General features: G+C 36.8%; 1 protein-coding gene across 3 annotated transcripts in view; it reads left to right on the top strand.

Moving 5' to 3' along the window:
- The window catches only part of WDR19 (WD repeat domain 19), a 41082-nt gene that overhangs the window by 18647 nt on the left and 3331 nt on the right, over nucleotides 1-19104 (top strand). For all 3 annotated transcript variants that reach the window (XM_035547835.2, XM_035547844.2, XM_050710438.1), the window contains 14 exons: nucleotides 892-949; nucleotides 1873-2019; nucleotides 2127-2209; nucleotides 3168-3251; nucleotides 4333-4479; nucleotides 5296-5420; nucleotides 6800-6912; nucleotides 7566-7634; nucleotides 9316-9393; nucleotides 14318-14414; nucleotides 16388-16512; nucleotides 16632-16713; nucleotides 17491-17641; nucleotides 18742-18865. In XM_035547835.2, the coding sequence (XP_035403728.2) occupies nucleotides 892-949; nucleotides 1873-2019; nucleotides 2127-2209; nucleotides 3168-3251; nucleotides 4333-4479; nucleotides 5296-5420; nucleotides 6800-6912; nucleotides 7566-7634; nucleotides 9316-9393; nucleotides 14318-14414; nucleotides 16388-16512; nucleotides 16632-16713; nucleotides 17491-17641; nucleotides 18742-18865 (1483 nt within the window). The remainder of the gene's footprint in view (nucleotides 1-891; nucleotides 950-1872; nucleotides 2020-2126; nucleotides 2210-3167; nucleotides 3252-4332; nucleotides 4480-5295; nucleotides 5421-6799; nucleotides 6913-7565; nucleotides 7635-9315; nucleotides 9394-14317; nucleotides 14415-16387; nucleotides 16513-16631; nucleotides 16714-17490; nucleotides 17642-18741; nucleotides 18866-19104) is intronic.

Raw genomic sequence — 19104 nt, 5'->3', positions numbered from 1 at the left:
AACTGGTAGGTCAACTATATAATATAATCTACTAAGTAGTACTTTGTTGCAGATCAGTGTTTGGAAAATAGAGAAAATTCACAGCGTTTAACACTTCTTATATCAGATGAAAGCCTTGCATTTAAAACTTTAGCTTGTCTTTCCTTCAACACCCAAGAAGCTTCATATTCTCACACATTTTAGAAAGAGGAGTGTCAAATTTCAAGCCTGACAGTCTCTGAAAGAGAGAATGTATCATCCATTTGCCAGATTTTAAAGTCTGTTCTATAGCTAATTCTTTGTAGATTAAACACAGTCTGTTTAACATCAAAACCAAGGGGAAAATTTCTATATATTAGTAAAGTTCCTGGAAAAACTCTTTCTCATCTCCATAATGCCCCTAGAACTGTGGGAGGACACTTGCTGGTCACAGAAAGGAGGGAATGGGCAGCTGAAGCTATGTGACCTTATGTAACTTGTGTTGTACTTAAGAAAACTGAAGGTACTTAAGAAAAAAAAGCTTTAATTTTTATGATAAAAAAATACTAAATAATTTTAGAAGATTGGTTTATTTTCCAGCAAAATGTGTGGAAGTAGAGATTGAATTATTGAGGCATATTGCACACTTGGGTACTCTTTGCCTGTCTCTCAGGGAATTTTATTGGTCTCAGTGTAAAGGAATTGAGAAACGGATGGCCCTTTTGACTAGTTGCTTAATAAAGTGTGAGGGAAACACAATCACATACTGTGTGACTTCCATCTTTTGTATACCTTGCATCCTTGTATGCAGTCTTTATGTCTGAAGCAAGACAAATAGATGCATAACCTGTCTCAAAGATTTGTTATAGTGGGAAGGTAATTATCACTTCCTGTTAAAACTGTTGTTCCATATAACTTCCAATTTTCTCTTAGGGGTGATTATATTAATGCTCTGGCACATTATGAGAAGGGAATCACTGGAGACAATAAGGTAATTCCTTTTTAGTAACGATAGCATGTGTACTATCATACTGCACATTTAGTTGTCGTGTTTCAGATTTACTAGGTTTTTATATTCAGCTCTAAATCTGTACAACTACCGCTTTTGGGATAGTAGTCTTTGCACTTCTGTTATTTTTAATACACAGAACAATGCTTTCTCTACTTTTAAGGCAGTACTGCCATTGTATTAACACGGCACAACTAGACTTAGTTTTTTTTATCATTTGAGCAGCTTCATAATAGACATGCAAATACCATGGGTAATATTGCCAGGATTTTCATTGTTAAAACAAAAGTCCTAATTATTCCTTCTGTTCTTTTTTACTGAGTTGTTATCTGCATAAAGATAGACAAGGATTGCATTAGAAAATAAACATCATGTTCAATAGATCCTCCCTTATTTTGGCATTATTTTCCCTGATATTTGCAAAATGTCTATTATGAAACAGATCAAATGATAATAGGGAAACGTAATAGGGAAAATAGCAATTGTTTTCTGAATTGAGGCCATTTGGCTTTATAAAATATCAGTGGGATCACCACCTTTTTAAAAAAAATGAAGTGAGACTGCAAGTGTAATATTTCCTTCTTTTTCTGTTTTTACTGTTGGTTTTGAAGGAAAAAGAGGAATAGTACTGAGCCAACTGTAAAAACATTCTCTGTAGGCTTGGCCTGGACAGATTTTGTAAGTAAAATGTAAAAATTTAACACCAAAGGTTAAGAAGAAAACTAAGTGGAATTCTTAATAAGTAAATAATAGTTGAAGTTAAGCAAGAATTGCTAGACAAAAATTGATTTAACTGAGACCATGTAATATTTTGTTAATTTGATTCAGTGCTTTGTTGCTACGGTTTTGTGAGCTGAGGTTTCTGATGTATAACGTATAGTTACTGCTTTTTATTTGATTGCTAGTACCAGGAACATGATGAAGCTTGCCTCGCTGGAATAGCTCAAATGTCCATTCGAACGGGAGATATCCGTCGAGGGGTAAACCAGGCCATTAGGCATCCCAGTAGGTTACTAAAAAGAGACTGTGGAACTATTCTGGAGAGTATGAAGGTATGCAGATGAGTTAATAAAGCTAAGGTTGAATTTGTGAATACATTAAGATATTTACTTGTAATCAGAATTTACAAATGATATTATAATGATTTTCAATATTACAGCAATTTTCAGAAGCTGCTCAGCTGTATGAAAAGGGACAATATTATGACAAGGCAGCATCAGTATACATCCGGTGTAAAAACTGGTACGTACAGGTTCCAGGGAAGTGTTACATTTCTTGAGACAGAGGAAGTGCTGTGTGCTCTTTAGGAAAGAACAAATCTGTTAATACTGCAAAATGTCTTATGTTTCATTGATTTTTATGGTTCCCTGCACCAAGCTTGAAGAAGAAAGTGTTCACCAGATATTCTCAAAAGCTAACGTTGGCTTAAATATAGTCTTCCTGGAAATGGAGGATAGTCTCCCTGTTTCTTCTGGTTGTGTGATATGTTTAAATTAGTTACATGCAGTTTTGAGTCCTTTGTGTGTGTGTGTGCGTGCACTGGATTTAATCATTTTATTCTTGTAGTTACTGTTTAGTTCATTAAATTTCTTTGGTTGTAAAATACATAGCTGAATATTCAGATGGTTGGAAACAGTTCTAAGTTTGTGGTTCAAACGGAGTCAGTATCATGAGCTGTCAAAGCAACTAACATAATGTTCAATAATATTAATGTCTAAAGTGAGTTTGGTTATTGTCAAACTTACAGGGGATAAGTACAATTTGTGGAGAGACTGAAAGCCTTAGTTTTTACCTAATTATGTTTTATGCATTTTTAATATCAAGAGCAGATTATAGTAGAGATCAGAAATACCCCTCCTGTAGGTACAGTTTTAATACTGTGCTGCTTCTGTAGATGAGTTGGAGAATAAGAGAGACAGAAATGGTCGGTCTGGTACTTCTTACGCTCCTACATCTCAAACAAAGAAGGTACTGTGCTACTTAAGGCTTGTATGCCCATGAAGCAGTCTATAATTTCCAGTTCCATTTCCATCAAGTGCAGCCTTTTGAAAATATAAAAATACCTTCAAAGCTTATAGGTTATGTTCAGTTACTGCTTTTTCTTAACTCTTTTTCAGTATCAATATAAATATGCCTGTTTTACTGGAGAAAATTTGAAATCAGAAATATTTCTTAAATGACTACTATCTTGTCTGTCTAGGGCAAAGGTTGGTGAGCTTCTTTCTCATGTGTCATCTCCAAAGATTCATCTACAATATGCAAAGGCCAAAGAAGCAGATGGCAGGTGTGTTTGCGTGCTTATCTGCATTTATAAAATATTATTATCTATGGAATACATTGTTCTTTCTATAAAAGACTTCAAATTTTACATAGAACATCATTGTGAAAAGGGATTCTGAAATCTGTAAGTTTAAGTGTTACATAAAGATTTTAACGTAGTCTAAGGATCAAAGATGTTTTAATTGTTTTTTTGTGTTTTTTTTTTTTTCCATCCAAGCATTACTGTCTTTTTAACAAAAATTATTAAAGGTTTTAAGGTACTGCACCCAATGAAGCATTTCAGTTAGTAGAGCATTGAAGTCTAGTTTGTTTCTAACAGCTCCTTTCATAAAGCTGTGATTTTTAAGGTCATTCAAAGTGTGAATAATCATGAAAAAAAATTCATTCTAGAAACACATTACTGTTACATCTTAACCGCCCTTGCAAAATACTGAATAAAGTGAAACTATTGGCTGAATGAAAAAGCCCCAAATAGGTTATATTTAATCACAAAAAGTAGTTTTCTGCTTGTCATTGCTTCTAAGTAAATGTGCTCCAGAATAACGGCAGCTTATAATGGGAGACCACCAAAGCTAAATGCTTGGGTTGATAAGAAAAAAAATACTATTTGTGACAATTCCGTAGTGTGAGAATGAGACATTTCTTGAACTTGTTTACAGAACAGAAAATAAAGTATAATTTTCGAAATTCTACAACTAGCTATCATCTGTTTGGATTTTATTATTCTCTCAGTCCCAAGCAATTTAATATAGAACCGATGGAACAGATGATGTTCACTGATGGAACAGATTAACTACTTCTAAGATATACCCAAAGGGATACTGGCAGAGTAGGTCGAAAATACTGGTGTGGCAGAAATTTTTCTGTTGTCTCAACCTTCCATCTCCCAAGAGAAAATAAAGAGTGAAAGAAGAAAATAAAGAGAGAAAAAAATCTTGGTAAATACAGAACAAGGCTATTAAATGCAAACTGAAAAGAAGGTGACATAGAGTAACCTCTTAGAAGTAAAATACTGTTCGTTTCTTTCATACCATACTGTAAAGAGTTATTTAAAAGTTAGAAAACTGAAACCATTGCTTTTACAGTTACAAGGAAGCTGTGATGGCTTATGAAAATGCAAAACAGTGGGACAGCGTAATCCGACTGTATTTGGATCACCTTAATAATCCTGAAAAGGCCGTTAATATTGTGAGAGAAACACAGTCTCTTGATGGAGCAAAGATGGTGGCCAGGTAATAATACATGACATAGATTAAAAAATTAGTCACCTTTGAGAGCTATTAACTATGTTTCTTTCTTCCATGTTGTTGTCTGAGACTAAAATTGTGCTCAGTATAGAAAACTGAATTTAAATAAATCTTGTAAGCTTGTAGAATATATAATATTTCCACAACAGCAGTCTTTATGCATCCCATGACATCTCTCATTCTTACATTTGCTTTCTTTTCTGTTTAAATCATGTATCACTCTTAAACCACAATTGTATTTATGAAGTTAGTGATTTTCTAGATGCAACTATGGAGAACATAGTAACATCAATTGTTATACGCAGTATTCATATTAACTTCTCTCAGGAGTTATATTCTTAGTGTTCCTGTTTCATTGAACTTTCCGTTTATGGGATGGGCAGTCAGAGTTTAAAAAGGGTAAGAGAGGCCATACCTATTGGAAGTCGGTGAGGCATGCTAATGTGTCAGACTCTGGTTATTAGTGCTTGGTCAATGACTATATATTTCAGTCTGGTGATTTGAGTTCTCTAAAATTTGGGCAATTAAGCAATTAAGCAGGTACTGTTTTATTAATTTATCTTTAACTTTTTAACAATTACATAAGCCTGAAGTAGTGAGTTTAGACAATAATAAAAGTTGCCATGTTGTATTATTTATACTAAGTTAGTTTTAGTAACCTACTTAAAATATTTGAGATATAAAATAAACTAGAAATGTATTATACTTGCAGGCCACAAAATACAGTATGTTTCTTAAAACATCTGGAGTATTATTCATTATGTTACTTAACTAAAGTATTAATTTGTTCATTTTGACTAGATTCTTCCTGAAGCTTGGTGACTATGGCTCTGCCATCCAATTCCTGGTCATGTCCAAGTGTAATAATGAGGCTTTCACTTTAGCTCAACAACACAACAAGATGGAGATTTATGCTGATATCATCAGTGAGTATTCCAGTTCAGCGGTTTGTAATGTGTTGTGCTATTCTTTTACTTGCTTTAGACCAGTTTGAAATGATAAGACAAGGGCTGTGAAATTTGGTTTCCTTTTCTGGTCAATTTTCAGTCACCATGGTCAGATTTGTCACCCTGTATCTAGTTCAGGCCTATAAGCTAGGGTTCACTTTCAGCTCAGGTGTCTCCCGTGATCCTCAGCATAGGTTGTTCTTAAATTCTTGACTGTGTTGGAGCTTTTTCTGTTTATCTGCAGAGGTAAAGCATTTGTCTAGACTGTTTTCCTGTGTCAGTTGTGGAATCCTTTTCTTTGACCTTAATATAGTTAGTACTACTTTTCTGAAACTTAGATTTTTACTAGTAAAATTGATTTTTATCCCCTTTTCTTTTTGTCATGGTTCCAGCTCTTTTTTTTAACGTTTATCTTACTTGTCCTTTTTTTTTTTCTTCCCGTAAGGCCCTTCATGGCCTCCTGTTGTCTCAGTGGAAGGCAAAAGGAGGACTTGCTGAGAAGCTCACTTTTACCTCAGGTTATCAAGTCAGTTAGTGGCCAGCTTGTTGATTTGCAACACATTTTCTGTTTTTCTCCACTGTCAGGCAGCCTTCTTTGTGGACACAGTTTCACATAAGTACATAAGTTTCTACCAAATAGTCTCGTGTTATTGATTAATCTCTTCCTTTAAAAATCTATTCTTGCTATGGTAACTATAAAAGATTGACAACAGTTAGCTTAGTGATGTACTATTACAGCTGCTTTTCAAGGTGGGCAGTATTGTCCTATTATTCCTTATGCTTTCTTCCTTCTCTCCTATCCAGAATAGGGTGTCTCAAATTGTAATTTAAGTGGGTGGAAAAACTCTTTAAAACTTACTCTGAAGAAGTGGCTGCCTTTATTTTATATGTGTACAGTAAAATGGAAACTTGGTTAGAAGACTTGGTAGTATTCCCTGCTGCTACATGGTTAGATTGTTCCTGATAGTCTTTTACTGTGCAATACAGATATATTCTCATAATCTTAAATAAAATAATCCCAGTGATAATCTCATAATTACTTGTTCTGTTTTATTGTTGCCAAGACATAATGAAAAAAATCATTACTGGGTCATAGTTATGCCATTTTATTATGTCTGTTAAATAAAAAACAGAAATCCCATTACAGTGCAAAAACCTATGGAAACAATTATTACACTGCATTATTAGCTCCTGATGTCTGACGTTTAGCCTTTGATTAAGTAGAAAAACAAATGTGTAAGACAATTTGAGTCTGGCTGGCTTTGTTTTCCTTTGTAAAATAGGAATTTAATTCTATGGTAGGCTTTTGTCTTACTTAATAAGAATACTCTGCTATCCTTCCTTTCTTTGTGTTGCAGGTTCTGAGAATACTAGCAATGAAGATTATCAGAGCATTGCACTATATTTTGAAGGAGAAAAGAAACATTTTCAAGCAGGAAAATTTTTCTTGCTGTGTGGCCAATATGCACGGGTCAGTACTTAAAAGATAAACCAATGAGAGTTGAAGGGTCATAGAAACTGTCCAAAGTACAGGACTTCCAGATTAGAGACGTTCATGGTAGACTTTTTATCTGCCTTAACTGATATACATACTTAGCTTTTTTTACACCTTTTTATATTAGAGTGAGCTCTCTCTATTATTGGATTCTATGAACTATACAGTGCCACGCACATAAATTTTTCAAACAGTAGAGGCTCCAGGTGAATCAACAACACACTATTCTCTGTGAATCTCTAAATGACGTGAACGGATAAGTAGAATTTACTTAGAGTTTATTTGCTTAACCAGTGAAGATTTGGTCGCTGAAGAAATAGGTTATTAAATAGCGTTGCATATCCAAACTTAAACCATTATTTTAAAAGAAGGAAGTGTTTCAATTGACACTTCTGACACACAGGTCTGTCAGATGATGATGCCTACTAAGTGTAAATACTCTTTCTTGCAAGAGTAAGAGCTGCTGCTACCTTTATAAAATGTGGTTATCCTGATGGCTATAAGCATCAAGATAAGCATCTAGTGTGCCACTTTTCTGTCAAAAGACAGAAAGAAACAACTTGATAAAAGTGAGGCAAATGTTAAGTTCTTGTATCTCAGTTTTAACTCTTTTTTTTCTTTCATTTTAGGCTTTAAAGCACTTTATAAAAAGTCCATGCACAGAAGACAACTTGTCTATAGAAATGGCAATTGAAACAGTAAGCAACTTTGTTACAACAAAAAATCTCATCTTTTCAAAGGGTTTACTTTCAGTATTATTGCATTTTCTTAGTGCCAATGAGTGCGTTTGGACAGATTGCAAATAGAAGGAAAACTCTGTCAATAAAGGTGATATTTACATTGAATAAATTAGTTCTGACACAAGTGGAAAAAGTGTTTTCAGTGTTCCTAGGAGAGTTTATTAATACATTCGTACCTTTATGGCTTTGAGTCAGAGATACCTGAGTGTGGAACTTTCTTTTTGTAACAATATCCGTATATGACTTCTCAGTCTTGCTGATTTTTCCAGTCTGTGCACTGTGGTAAGAGAGGTCAACATGCCTCCATTCTCTCTTTCTCTCTCACAGAATCACAGAATTGGTGGGGTTGGAAGGGACCTCTGAAGGTCATGTGGTCCAAGCCTTCTGCTCAAACAGGGGCACCTAGAGCAGGTTGCCCAGGACCACTTCTGGTCAAGTTTTGAATATTTCCATGGGTGGAGACACCACAACTTCTCTGGGCAATCTGTTCTAGTGCTCAGTCACCCTTGCAGTAAAATAGTGTTTCCCTGAGTTCAGGTGGAATTCCCTGTGTTTCACATTGTGCCCATTGCCTCTTGTCCCATCACTGGGCACCACTGAAAAGAGCCTGGATCTGTCCTCTTTGCACCCTCCCTTCAGGTATTTACATACATTGAGGAGATTCCCTCTAAGCCTTCTCTTCTCTAGGAAAAACAGTCCCAGCTCTCTGAGCATTTCCTCGTATGAGAGATGCTTCTGACTCGTAGTCATCTGAGTGGCCCTTTGCTGGACTCTCTCCAGTACATCCATTATCCCCCTTGTACTGGGGAGCCCAGAACTGGACACAGTACTCCAGATGTGGCCTCACCAGGGCTGAGCAGGGGGGAAATACTTTACACTAGCGTTTAGTGCTATCTTCTTTCCACTGTGCAAACTATTCTCTGACTGCATCTGTCCCCTTGAAGGACTCCCAGCTTTGAAAATCTTGTTGGGAATCACTAGAGTTTTTTCAGATCCTTAAAACGGTAGAGCTGACTCTGCATGGAGCTAGCACAGCTACTCTGAAGGCCTTCCAGCTCACAGAGCTATGGGCAAGACTTGTAAGACCGATGTTTGAGGTGTTGAATGATTCATTCTGAATCCAGATGTTTCAGCCCAGATGAGTAAGCCAAAGGCTATGAAACAGCACAAAGGCTATTGCTGCAGTTGTATGATATGGATCACAGTGGAATCCAACATCTCAGCCATGTTTTGAGACTGTCTCTTCAACTTTGGCCAGATAGTGCTGGCTTTATTCTATTGATCAGCACTGAATATTCCTCTGAGATACAAATTGTGCTGGGTTGATAGACATAGCTTTGTGACAGTGCGCTTCAGTTCGAGGTGCCTAGATTCGTAACCCTGAAGCAGAGGAACGGTTCGTGCTGATAGAGACCTGTTGGTTATAATCCCCTGACATAGCGCATTAGAAAATAAGTATGAACCTACCGCATGCCAGAGCTGGTGAACCAAGTAACCATCTGGTTTAAGCACACAGAACCAAAAAAAATGTATTTTAAATGTATCTAGTTTCAGTTTTTAATTAAAAGTCTCCTTGTGTATAAGTATTTTTTCCTTCCTCTTTCATGTAATGATAATTTCTTCTGTCTTTATTTAATAGGTGGGACAGGCAAAAGATGAAGCCCTAACAAATCAGCTGATAGATTATCTTATGGGAGAGAGCGATGGCATGCCTAAGGTATTGGATTTCTATCACTGCTGTTGCATCCTGTTGCTGTACTGCAAGGTCTTTTGAGTTTATTTTGTCCTAAATTTTTTGGTAGCCACAGATTGCTTTTTAGCTTGCTCTTATTGGGGAGTAACGCATATATGATCACTCTTTGAGCCATTTCACCCAGTAACTCCAGTTTCAGAAAGATATGAAAGCAAGTAACTATCTTAGGTACAATCATCTTTCTCTAAGCTTAGCAGGGTAGATCCAAATTAATGCTCACACTGAGGAAAAGAGACAAAACTTTGCTGTTTGGTCATAGCAGCAAGCCAACTGGCAGTTGCCTTTCCCAGGTGGTCAGTCAGCAAGACAAGCTGCAGCACTGACGTCTTCTAGCAGAATGGGGAATTGGTCTTACTGTTGTTGCAGTGGAAGAAAGTAAGGTGGTAGTAGTGAATGAAGGACAAAAACCATTTACGCATCAACTTAGGACAAAAGTTGTGGACAGATTTTCAGAATTATTCAGCTCTCTGTTGTTTCTTAAGTGATCAGTGACTCAAAAAGAGCTTAACCCAAAGCAGTTCAGTTTTAAAATGTGAATCGAAGGGAAGATTTGCCACTGAGATCACCTGAAAATGTACCGGCTTCGTGTGAATGCCCATATGACAACGAAAATTTTTTTTTTGAAAAAAAAAAATCTTTGTTTTTTTTAGTATGTTTACTTTAAATTTCAGATTGGTTATTCATCAAGTTAGTTTTATCTGCAAATAGAGGCTGCAGTTCTGTAAACTAAAACAGAGTTTCTGCTCTGTGTTGGAGAATACATATTTATGATAAAAAAGAAAATGAAATAACAGGAAGTACATTTGAAGGTTTTTGGTGTCAGACCTTACTAGCATGGAAGTTTGATTAACAATAGGAAATACTGTGGACGTTGATTTTTATGTTGTCATTCATAGGAAATCTTCCTTGGATCCTTAAAACCATATTTTTTTTTTTGTATATGATTTAGGTGGTGCTCTGTGTGCTAAGAGGCAGCTATGAGGCTTCTTTTAAAGTCACGTGATAAAATTTAGAAATGACCACTGCCCTTCCTTCCAGGTTTCCTGCTCCTTTGTTAATTGCAAAGCATTCACTGGGTGTAATAAGAGGCTTTTGGTAGACTGTTTCATCTCTTATGTATATAGGTAGGCATGTGGGAGTTGAAAGATACTTGCTGACAGATTTTTGTGTATTAGTAGCCAATACCATAGGTTTGGTAATAATAGAAAAGGATAATTCACAGTGTAAGCAGAACGTGTGTTGGATTTATGCTTGAAATATAAGAAGTAAATTTTGATCATACTCGGTTTGTGATTTATTTTTTTTTCTGGAAAGATTAAAAACGTCTGCTGTAAGTACAGCGCTAGACATCACAACATCAGCATTGAGGTTACGATGACAAACAGCTCTTTCGCAGGGTGACTGCTGGTGTGTGATCAGTGAGCCAAATGGCAATGAACCCAAGGTTTTCTGCTATGAAAGCCAGACCTCAGGTGCAGGCACTGCAGTCTGCAATTTATTCCTCAGTCAAGGAACTTAAGCTCTTGAGCTCAAACTCACAGTAAATATAGTCAGATACAAAATTATATTTATAGAAGAGAGTAAATTCTGCCTTACTGAGGGGAGAAAGGTTTGGTAACAATGGAGTTGACGTGATCTTGGCAGTAAGGCTATTTCACCCCTAATGTTACAGATGTGTTTTTTGATTCTTTAGTGAGATTAAAAATTCTGTGTCTCTGCTCTCCATATAGTGTCAAGAGATTTGATATGTCAGATTTTTAGACACAACTAGACAGTTGATGGCCGAGTCAACCCTGCTTTTATAAAATTAAAATGAAGAAAAAAATCCTCTATGTCTATAGGATCTCTTTTTATTTACCTCTTATTATTCATCTGTGATTTGAATGTTGAACAATAATAAAATTATGAGAGAAGCAAAACGTAATGAAGCAAACAGAATCCAACTGCAGGAGACCAGAAGAGAATGAAGCCGTTAGAGGCACAGTGTGAAAAATCTGAGCAGCATCTGCGTAAGCAGAAGTAATTTCATATTTATGCTGAAAGTAGGGTGGATAGTAGCTGTAGCATCCTGTCTTTCTTCTGTGAGCAGCAGCCTAGCCATCTGGTTGAAAAAAGTGCCTAGGATTGGATAAGGGGAGCGAGTTACAGCATAATCTCCATAGTGAAGAGGTTTTAAAGATTTTAGAAGACATCCAGCAATTGTGTGAATGCCGTAATTGCCATATTTAACATTGTTTTGAAATTCAATGTAGAGCTTTCTTTTCTGTGTTTAAAAGCTCTTTCTTGTTCTTCTGAATGCTATAATCCAATCTGCCATAGTCTCTCTCAGTGAGTAACATAATTTTACTTAATCAAATCATACCTATTTGTTTAAAAAATCGACTTAGAAAGCAATTCACCCTTATCCTTATTATGCTACGGAGCCATACCAAGCACATGGGGTTGGTTTTAGAGAACAGCAGCTTTTATGTGGTAGTATTTTTGTAAAGCTGAAAGTGAGAGTGAATTTAAAATAGCCGTGCAGCAGAAACTTGCTAATCCTTTCGGCATTCATCTTCAAACCAGGTAATTGCTCAGAGGAGCCTGGTTGCTTTTCTCACCCAACAACCTTATGGGATTTTAATGAAGTACCATATTAAGAAAATTATTATACCTAGCATAATTTTGCTGCACTATTGTCTAATAATAAACCCTTTCTTTTAATGTGTTATTATGTTGCCTATTGTATTTATTAACTTGCAAAGATTCTTAATTTTTCACATGTGTCCTGTTGTATTTTTCAGGAAACGTTAACTAGCAAGGTTCTGCTGTTTTATGTGTGCATATTTTCTAAGTACAAGTGGTTTAAAAAGCAAAACTAAATTTAAATTCTGGCTGTCTAAAATTAAGATCAGTTAGATTGCAATAATTCTTTTTTTCTGAAGATTTTAGGAAATGTGGTAACAACTGATTATTCCTTTCTCTATTTATTGCTTTTAAACAGCTAATTTTGAAAGTTATGATATGAAAGTAGAACATAAGACTCACTTAATGTCTTCTTAAATGCCTTCTACTTTTATATTTTCTTCTACATACAGCTGCTGTGTGAATTACTTAAATATTTTATTTAATGAAAACACAACTAAGGGCATGGCAAATACCATATTGTGTGGCTGGTCTTCTCTGGGACAGGATCCTTCTTCCTGGGCAGGAGAACAGGGAGAGGTGCAGCCTGGAGGGGGAAGTGCAGCCTTCTGCTACCCGCGGTGTAGCAGCTGTCTGCGTCTATGCTAGGAGGTGTCAGGAGCTGGGAAAAATTACATCCTGACCTACCACTCATAATATTTTTCTTCTGGCTCAACTCAGGGAACTCAGGATAAATAATATTCGCTAATAGACGCAATTGTGTTTACTTTATTGTACAAATAACTGTTTCAAAATTGTTAAATTAAGGTACTTATCATGTTCTAACTTTGGATTGAGTGTTACTTAAAATTCCATTCCATCATTAGTTTACTTTCAGTCACTTAACATTTTGCCTCATATTGAGAGTTAAAAAGAAGAAGTTGACCTGCCCTTCTTCTTTCTGTATACCAGTCTTTCTCTCTTGCTTTTATTTCAGTGATTTTTCTTGTTTTTTCTTTTTTTTTTTCCCTGCCTCTCAAGTAAGAAGTTAACCTTTGCAGTTGTCTTCTTTATCAGGAAACGTATTTATACCTTTCATATTTCTCTTCCTTTGAATTTATTTTATTTCGTGTGTTTGAGATTTGCATACAAAAGCTACACAGTATTCCAGAGAACAGCACGTTGATTAATACAATTATTTTTAAGGATTTTTTTTTATTATTTTATCATAAATATATACTTTGTAAGTGTTTGGTTTTACTAATAATATCACAGAATTAGTTGTGTTTGGCTTTTTTTTTTTTTTTTGGTTGGTTTGGTTTTGCTAAGCTGTCCATAAAGCTACTAGTGTCTTTTTTTTTTTTTTCTGATTTGCCTGTATTTAAGTAGGGAACATATCATTATGTACAGTATTGCAGATTAAATTAATCTTGACTATTTCGAAGATTGTTATGCACTTCTTTTTTTTTTTTATTATTCCATTTTTGAAATCACTGTTAAAGATATAAAATAGTGGCCCTAGGCCAGATTATTATTTTTTTTAATAACTGTTCCTTTTCCTTATAAGCAAGGCCATATTATCTTGCAGTTTGTATTTTGGCTGTGTTTTTAGGAATAACAAAAGGGTTTTGAGGGTTTTCTCAAAATACCCATGGAAGTGCAGTTCTCTTGATGAGTGTGCTAGCTATTTGGGTACCAATACTGCCATCTTGCTTTTTAAAGTTTTGGTTTAAAAATATTTCACTAATTTTTTTGATGTTGGATTGCCAGTTCTTGGGTGAACCCTTTGCTGCATTTGCCATTCTTGAGTCCTGTAACATATCAACAGTACATGGTATAGCAAATTAGAAATTTTATGCACTTTGTTAGCTGATTGTCCCCATAATTTTCAACTCTTTTATCTGTCTTGAGTGTCTACCCTATTGTCCTGGTGCAACACGCTTTAATGACGACCTGTAGTCATCCTTATTCACGCTAAGCACTATCTGCATCTAGAGCCACAATAACAACTTCAAGCACCTCTAGCAAGATTTTGGAGTCCTTTGGTTCTCTCCTGTTGCCGTAGATGACTTCAGGCCGGAAGTTGTTAGCTTTCCACCCATACAGGGCAGCTAACCCCAGGGCCCTCAGAGGGCGTTCGTCTGGCCCTGGCCGAGCAGCCAGAGCTCCCGGGGGAACAAACGTAGCGTGGCTAAAGCATGGTGGTGTGACGGGCAGGTCAAGGAGGGGAGCACAACAGTATGTGTTTAGTCAGTATTAATTGCTTTTGTGTCGTTTAATTAAGGATGCCAAGTACCTATTCCGCTTGTACATGGCACTGAAGCAATACCGAGAAGCTGCCAGGACTGCTATAATAATTGCCAGGGAGGAGCAGTGCTCAGGTAAGCCTTTCTCTTCCTGATATCACAACGTATCTGGTGCTACAGCCTTGCAATACTGCAGGAATACGTTATTCATATAGGATTATACTATATAATATATCCTATATAGCCTTAGAACAAATCTGTTCTGTAAATACAAAGTTTTTAATTATATTCAAGTTTAGTTTTGAATTTGAAGTAGCCTTTGTGAAAAGATTGGGACTCATAACTGCATATTACATGTTTGGAAAACAGAAAATTATGGAAAATAGCTGCATTCCTTATATTCAAGTAAATTTATTAATGGGGTCTAGCTGCAACTCTGCTTATCTTTATAGCACGGGTGTCAGAACTGCAGTTAAACTACATGCAGTTCCCATGCAATCAGTTTACTGATCCTTTAGTCTTCGCACATTTAAGCTCTTGATTTTTTTCAGTAGATGTGCACAGGAGATGTTTTCTGCTGAAGGACCAGATACCTGTTTACTTAAGTCTTGTTTTCCCCTGAAGTTAGAAACAGAAAAAATTAGCTAATTTTGTTTCTAGCCCTTATTTCTGTCTCCTCCATTAGCTGCATTTTTCTGTAGCCATGGCGACAGCCCTACCGTAACACTGCTCACTTTTTATTTCATGTAAGTTAAGAAAGATAATCTCTGAAGGAAAAGTAGCAGCCTCAGGAACAGGAGGACAGTTATGCCCGTGCAAATTAACATTTATGGACTGCTCAGCAGTGGGCTAAGCTTGGGGGGGAAATCTTATGCCTTTGAAAAGCATGATTTCCCAATTCATCATAGCAGTAAATAATTCATTTGTGCTAATTATGTAAGCCAGAAATGTAAAGGCTCAGGGGGTTAATTATTCAATTCACTAGATGCTTTGAATCTGAAAACATACACTTAAAATGCCGTACCCCGTATTGTATGTCATATTCCCTACCAGTATCGATGTGTTCTGCAGCACTGTGTAAATAAGTAGCACATTTTTCTCAGCAAAGTCACCTGTCTTGCAGTAACTGTTCCCTCTGCAGAGGAACAGGTTTAGATTTTCCCCTCTTCCTTCAGGAGATTTCAGTGAGTTTGATTTTGAAGTTTGATTTTCACCAATGCAGCTTATTCTTTTCCTTAAAAATCCATTAAAACTTAAACATAAGCCTGTACTGTTGGGTGTTTCCCTTTGGGTATGCCATTTTATGTTCACCTGATTTTAAGACTGACCATGCTATACTGAGAGTCAGTAACACAGCATGAAAAATTAATACTGTTTTCCAGCAACTAATCCTGGAGTGATACTCAGCTGTCACACCAATACAGCAGCTTGATTCAATTATAGTCTGTAACAAAACAAAACAAATGGCTTTGTAGAGATGTAGAGAAAAACTATTGCTGAAACAACTAATTCAGCTGTGTTGGTAAGTCAAGGGAATCCTGTGGTTTCTGGAAAATCCTGGGCAGTAACCTTGAAGCAGTATAATCTAGTGAAGTAACACTCAATGTAAATCATTTCTGAAAGGTTTGGGGCTTGTTCAGTTGCAGAGGCAAGGAGATGTCAGAGCAAATGATAAAGTAGAAGTTCTTTACATTAAAATTTAAGCATTAACTTTTAAATACCTGACACTGAAGAACAGAAAAAGGTAACAGGTCTAAGTGCTCTGATACTCTCACAGAACCTTTTCTCTACATTACTGTGGGAGCAATGTATTGGATACAGCATCTTCCATTTTTTAAGTTCTGTTATGCAAAATTGTCATCCACATGTGTATTTTGCTGCTGTTTAGATGTCTTCTGCAAGTGTAATTTTTTTCTTATTTAACTCCCTGGCTGATACTGTTTAGGATACAACAACAAGCAGCTGCTTCTGACTTTCCAAAGACATTGTCATGCAAAGGTTTTGCTCTAAGAGTTAATATAGCTTCCTGTCTAGCTTCCTTTTATGTTATTAGTAAAGAAATCGTTAAGAAAAGTTAAATTTACTGTTCAGTTTTGTTTGTTTTTAAGGGAACTACCGAAACGCACACGATGTTCTTTTCAGTATGTATTCAGAATTAAAGACCCAGAAGATTAAAATTCCTTCTGAGATGGCTACAAACCTTATGATTCTACACAGCTATATTTTAGTAAAGGTATTGAACTTAAAAACTGAGTTTGCACATATGTTGCACAGTCTCTGATTTATTGAAGTGTACATATGGATGCATACTCTCTGAAGGCTGCAGTTAATTTGCGGTTTGTTGTGTTCCAGGCTCACGTGAAACGTGGAGATCACATGAAGGGAGCGCGTATGCTGATACGTGTAGCCAACAACATCAGCAAGTTCCCGTCACGTAAGTACTGGCAGCGCAGAAGAGTTCGTTAAGCCATTGTGTTAGAGGTGCATTGTCCTCCTGCGATCTTACTGCACACGCAACAACGACTATTCAGAGTGCCCTGCCCTCCTCCACAGGACAGCTCTTCAATACACGCGTTCCTTAACCACTGTGACTGCAACACTAAGTTGCCTGAGCCACGCACAAATCTCAGGATGGTATGTAACGAACTGGTCAATTCTGTGACTTTATCACAAGGTTTTAATCAGGCTTCTTTTGAAAAATACCATTTTTTGTTATATTGAGCTTTATTAAAGACAAATTTTCTTTGAGACCGCTGTGTGCAGACTCCTGTCACATATGACCACAGTACTGACAGTGAGTGCATCCGTCTTCGCATGTGCACACAGGCCCTTCTCTGTGTCAGAGGTCAGCCTGTCCCTTCTGTTGATTCCCGGTCAGTTGTAATCCCAGTTTATCTTTTTACAGCCGGTGTTCCCAAATACTTCATTGCAAATTATGTCTTTAAACTGTGTAGACCAGCTTTGTGAGAAATTATTGTAATCAAAACAGTCCTGCTGCCAGGCTGAGCTTTAGAAGTGCAAGGCAGTGAGAGGTGAAAACATAAGTTTTTGGTTATGGTTATGGGAATTGCAGATTTGTGCAACTGTGTACTGGGAGGCAGAAGACAAATACTGTCATTTTTCATCAATACTTGTTAAGCCCTAGTAGCTCAAAGGCTTTCAACATTAATATTGGTAAATAAATATTTGGTATTATTTCATTCTGTTGCAGACATCGTACCAATTTTGACTTCAACAGTAATTGAGTGTCACAGAGCAGGACTGAAGAACTCCGCCTTCAATTTTGCTGCCATGTTGATGAGACCCGAGTATCGAAATAAAATAGATCCGAAATACAAAAAGAAAATTGAAGCAATGGTCAGGTGAGCGGTGTTAATCTGTGCTTTCAGGTGTACCCAATATCAATTATTTGCAATGTTGTTTTTGCTCCTAAAGCCTACAGTCTAAAGGCTTGCCCTGGCTCCCCCCACCCCTTATATTTTCTTGTCATTTGGTCTCAAAGTTCTTCTGGAATTCTTTGATGCTGGCCCATATTAAGTCTCAATATTATTTATGAGCTGGCATCAACATCATATTTTATGAGCATGCTGAACAGAGAAGTGTCCTGTGAGAACCATTTATCCTATCCTGCTTAGCATCTTTTAACCATTTTGTTTTAAATTCACTCAAGGTCCATCCCTACTGCTTGTTGATATTTCTAGAAAATTCCAGGAAGCTTCTAAAATAGGACATCAATTTTGAAAGTTGTGTTGACTTGTCCTTAATGTATATTGCTTATCCATGCCTCAGGTTTCTTAAGTGGAGACAAAAGAATAGGCCCATTGCAAGGGATATAGATACGTGCTCAGGTTAATCAAATGTGAAATCAGTCTTCCTACAGACTAGCACAGGAAGCCACCTACTTGTCTCAAAACTTGCTAGGTTAAACATTAGAAAAAAAATGTATCTCATTCATTGTTAAAATGAAAACATGCTAAAAGTGAATCTGAAGTATTTTTCTACAAATACTCCCTAGAACATTAAACATTAAGGCCACATAAAAGACCTGAAAAAAGAAAAAAAGAGTCCTTCTCTTCCCCCTCCCCTTAACCAAGTCCGGGATGTGTGGATCAGGCCCGGCCTTCTGGCAAACAGTTGACAAAAACAAACTTGTGATGTGGTATTGGCCCAGTCAGATGGCAGTCTTAATTCTGTTACTTTGTGGCCAGTTTTGAAAGAAAGATATCAAACTACAGTTACGTTGTTCACAATTAGACTAAAAAATGACCCATTTCTGACTTTACATACTGGTGATGAAGCTCAGGTGATAATTGCAGGAAATTACCTGGTAGAACAAAATAGCAACTGGAAGCCATGCAGCTAGCTAAAAGGAAAAACACTTGCTAAGTATCAAAAGCATTGTAAACACCTTTGTTCAAGTTCAGAGCTTGAATTTTTAGTCACACTGGTGCCTTACTTCTAGACGTCCCGACACAAGTGAGGCAGAAGAGCCAACGACAGCCTGTCCGCACTGCGCGTTCCAGCTCCCTGAGTGCGAACTCCTGTGTCCCGGGTGCAAAAACAGCCTGCCTTACTGCATTGCAACCGTGAGTGTTGCTGGTGGTGATGAGCACAAAGCTTTTTTTTTTTTTTTTTAATCCTTCTAGGTGTTAAAAATAGAACCTTCACTTCACTAGTAGTTTCAAGCTGAGGTTTGTTTGCTTTTTCCAAGCTGTTACCACATGAGTGAAACTCATCTTCAGCTATCACTGAAGGAACACCCAGCAGTGTCCTCGGCTGCCACCCACACAGTGCCAGCCCGTAAGGCTGACCGTAAAAAATCAGA

Source organism: Cygnus atratus, chromosome 4 (assembly GCF_013377495.2).
Source record: "Cygnus atratus isolate AKBS03 ecotype Queensland, Australia chromosome 4, CAtr_DNAZoo_HiC_assembly, whole genome shotgun sequence".
Taxonomy (NCBI): Eukaryota; Metazoa; Chordata; class Aves; order Anseriformes; family Anatidae; genus Cygnus; species Cygnus atratus.
This window is presented reverse-complemented; position numbering and strand designations above follow the sequence as displayed.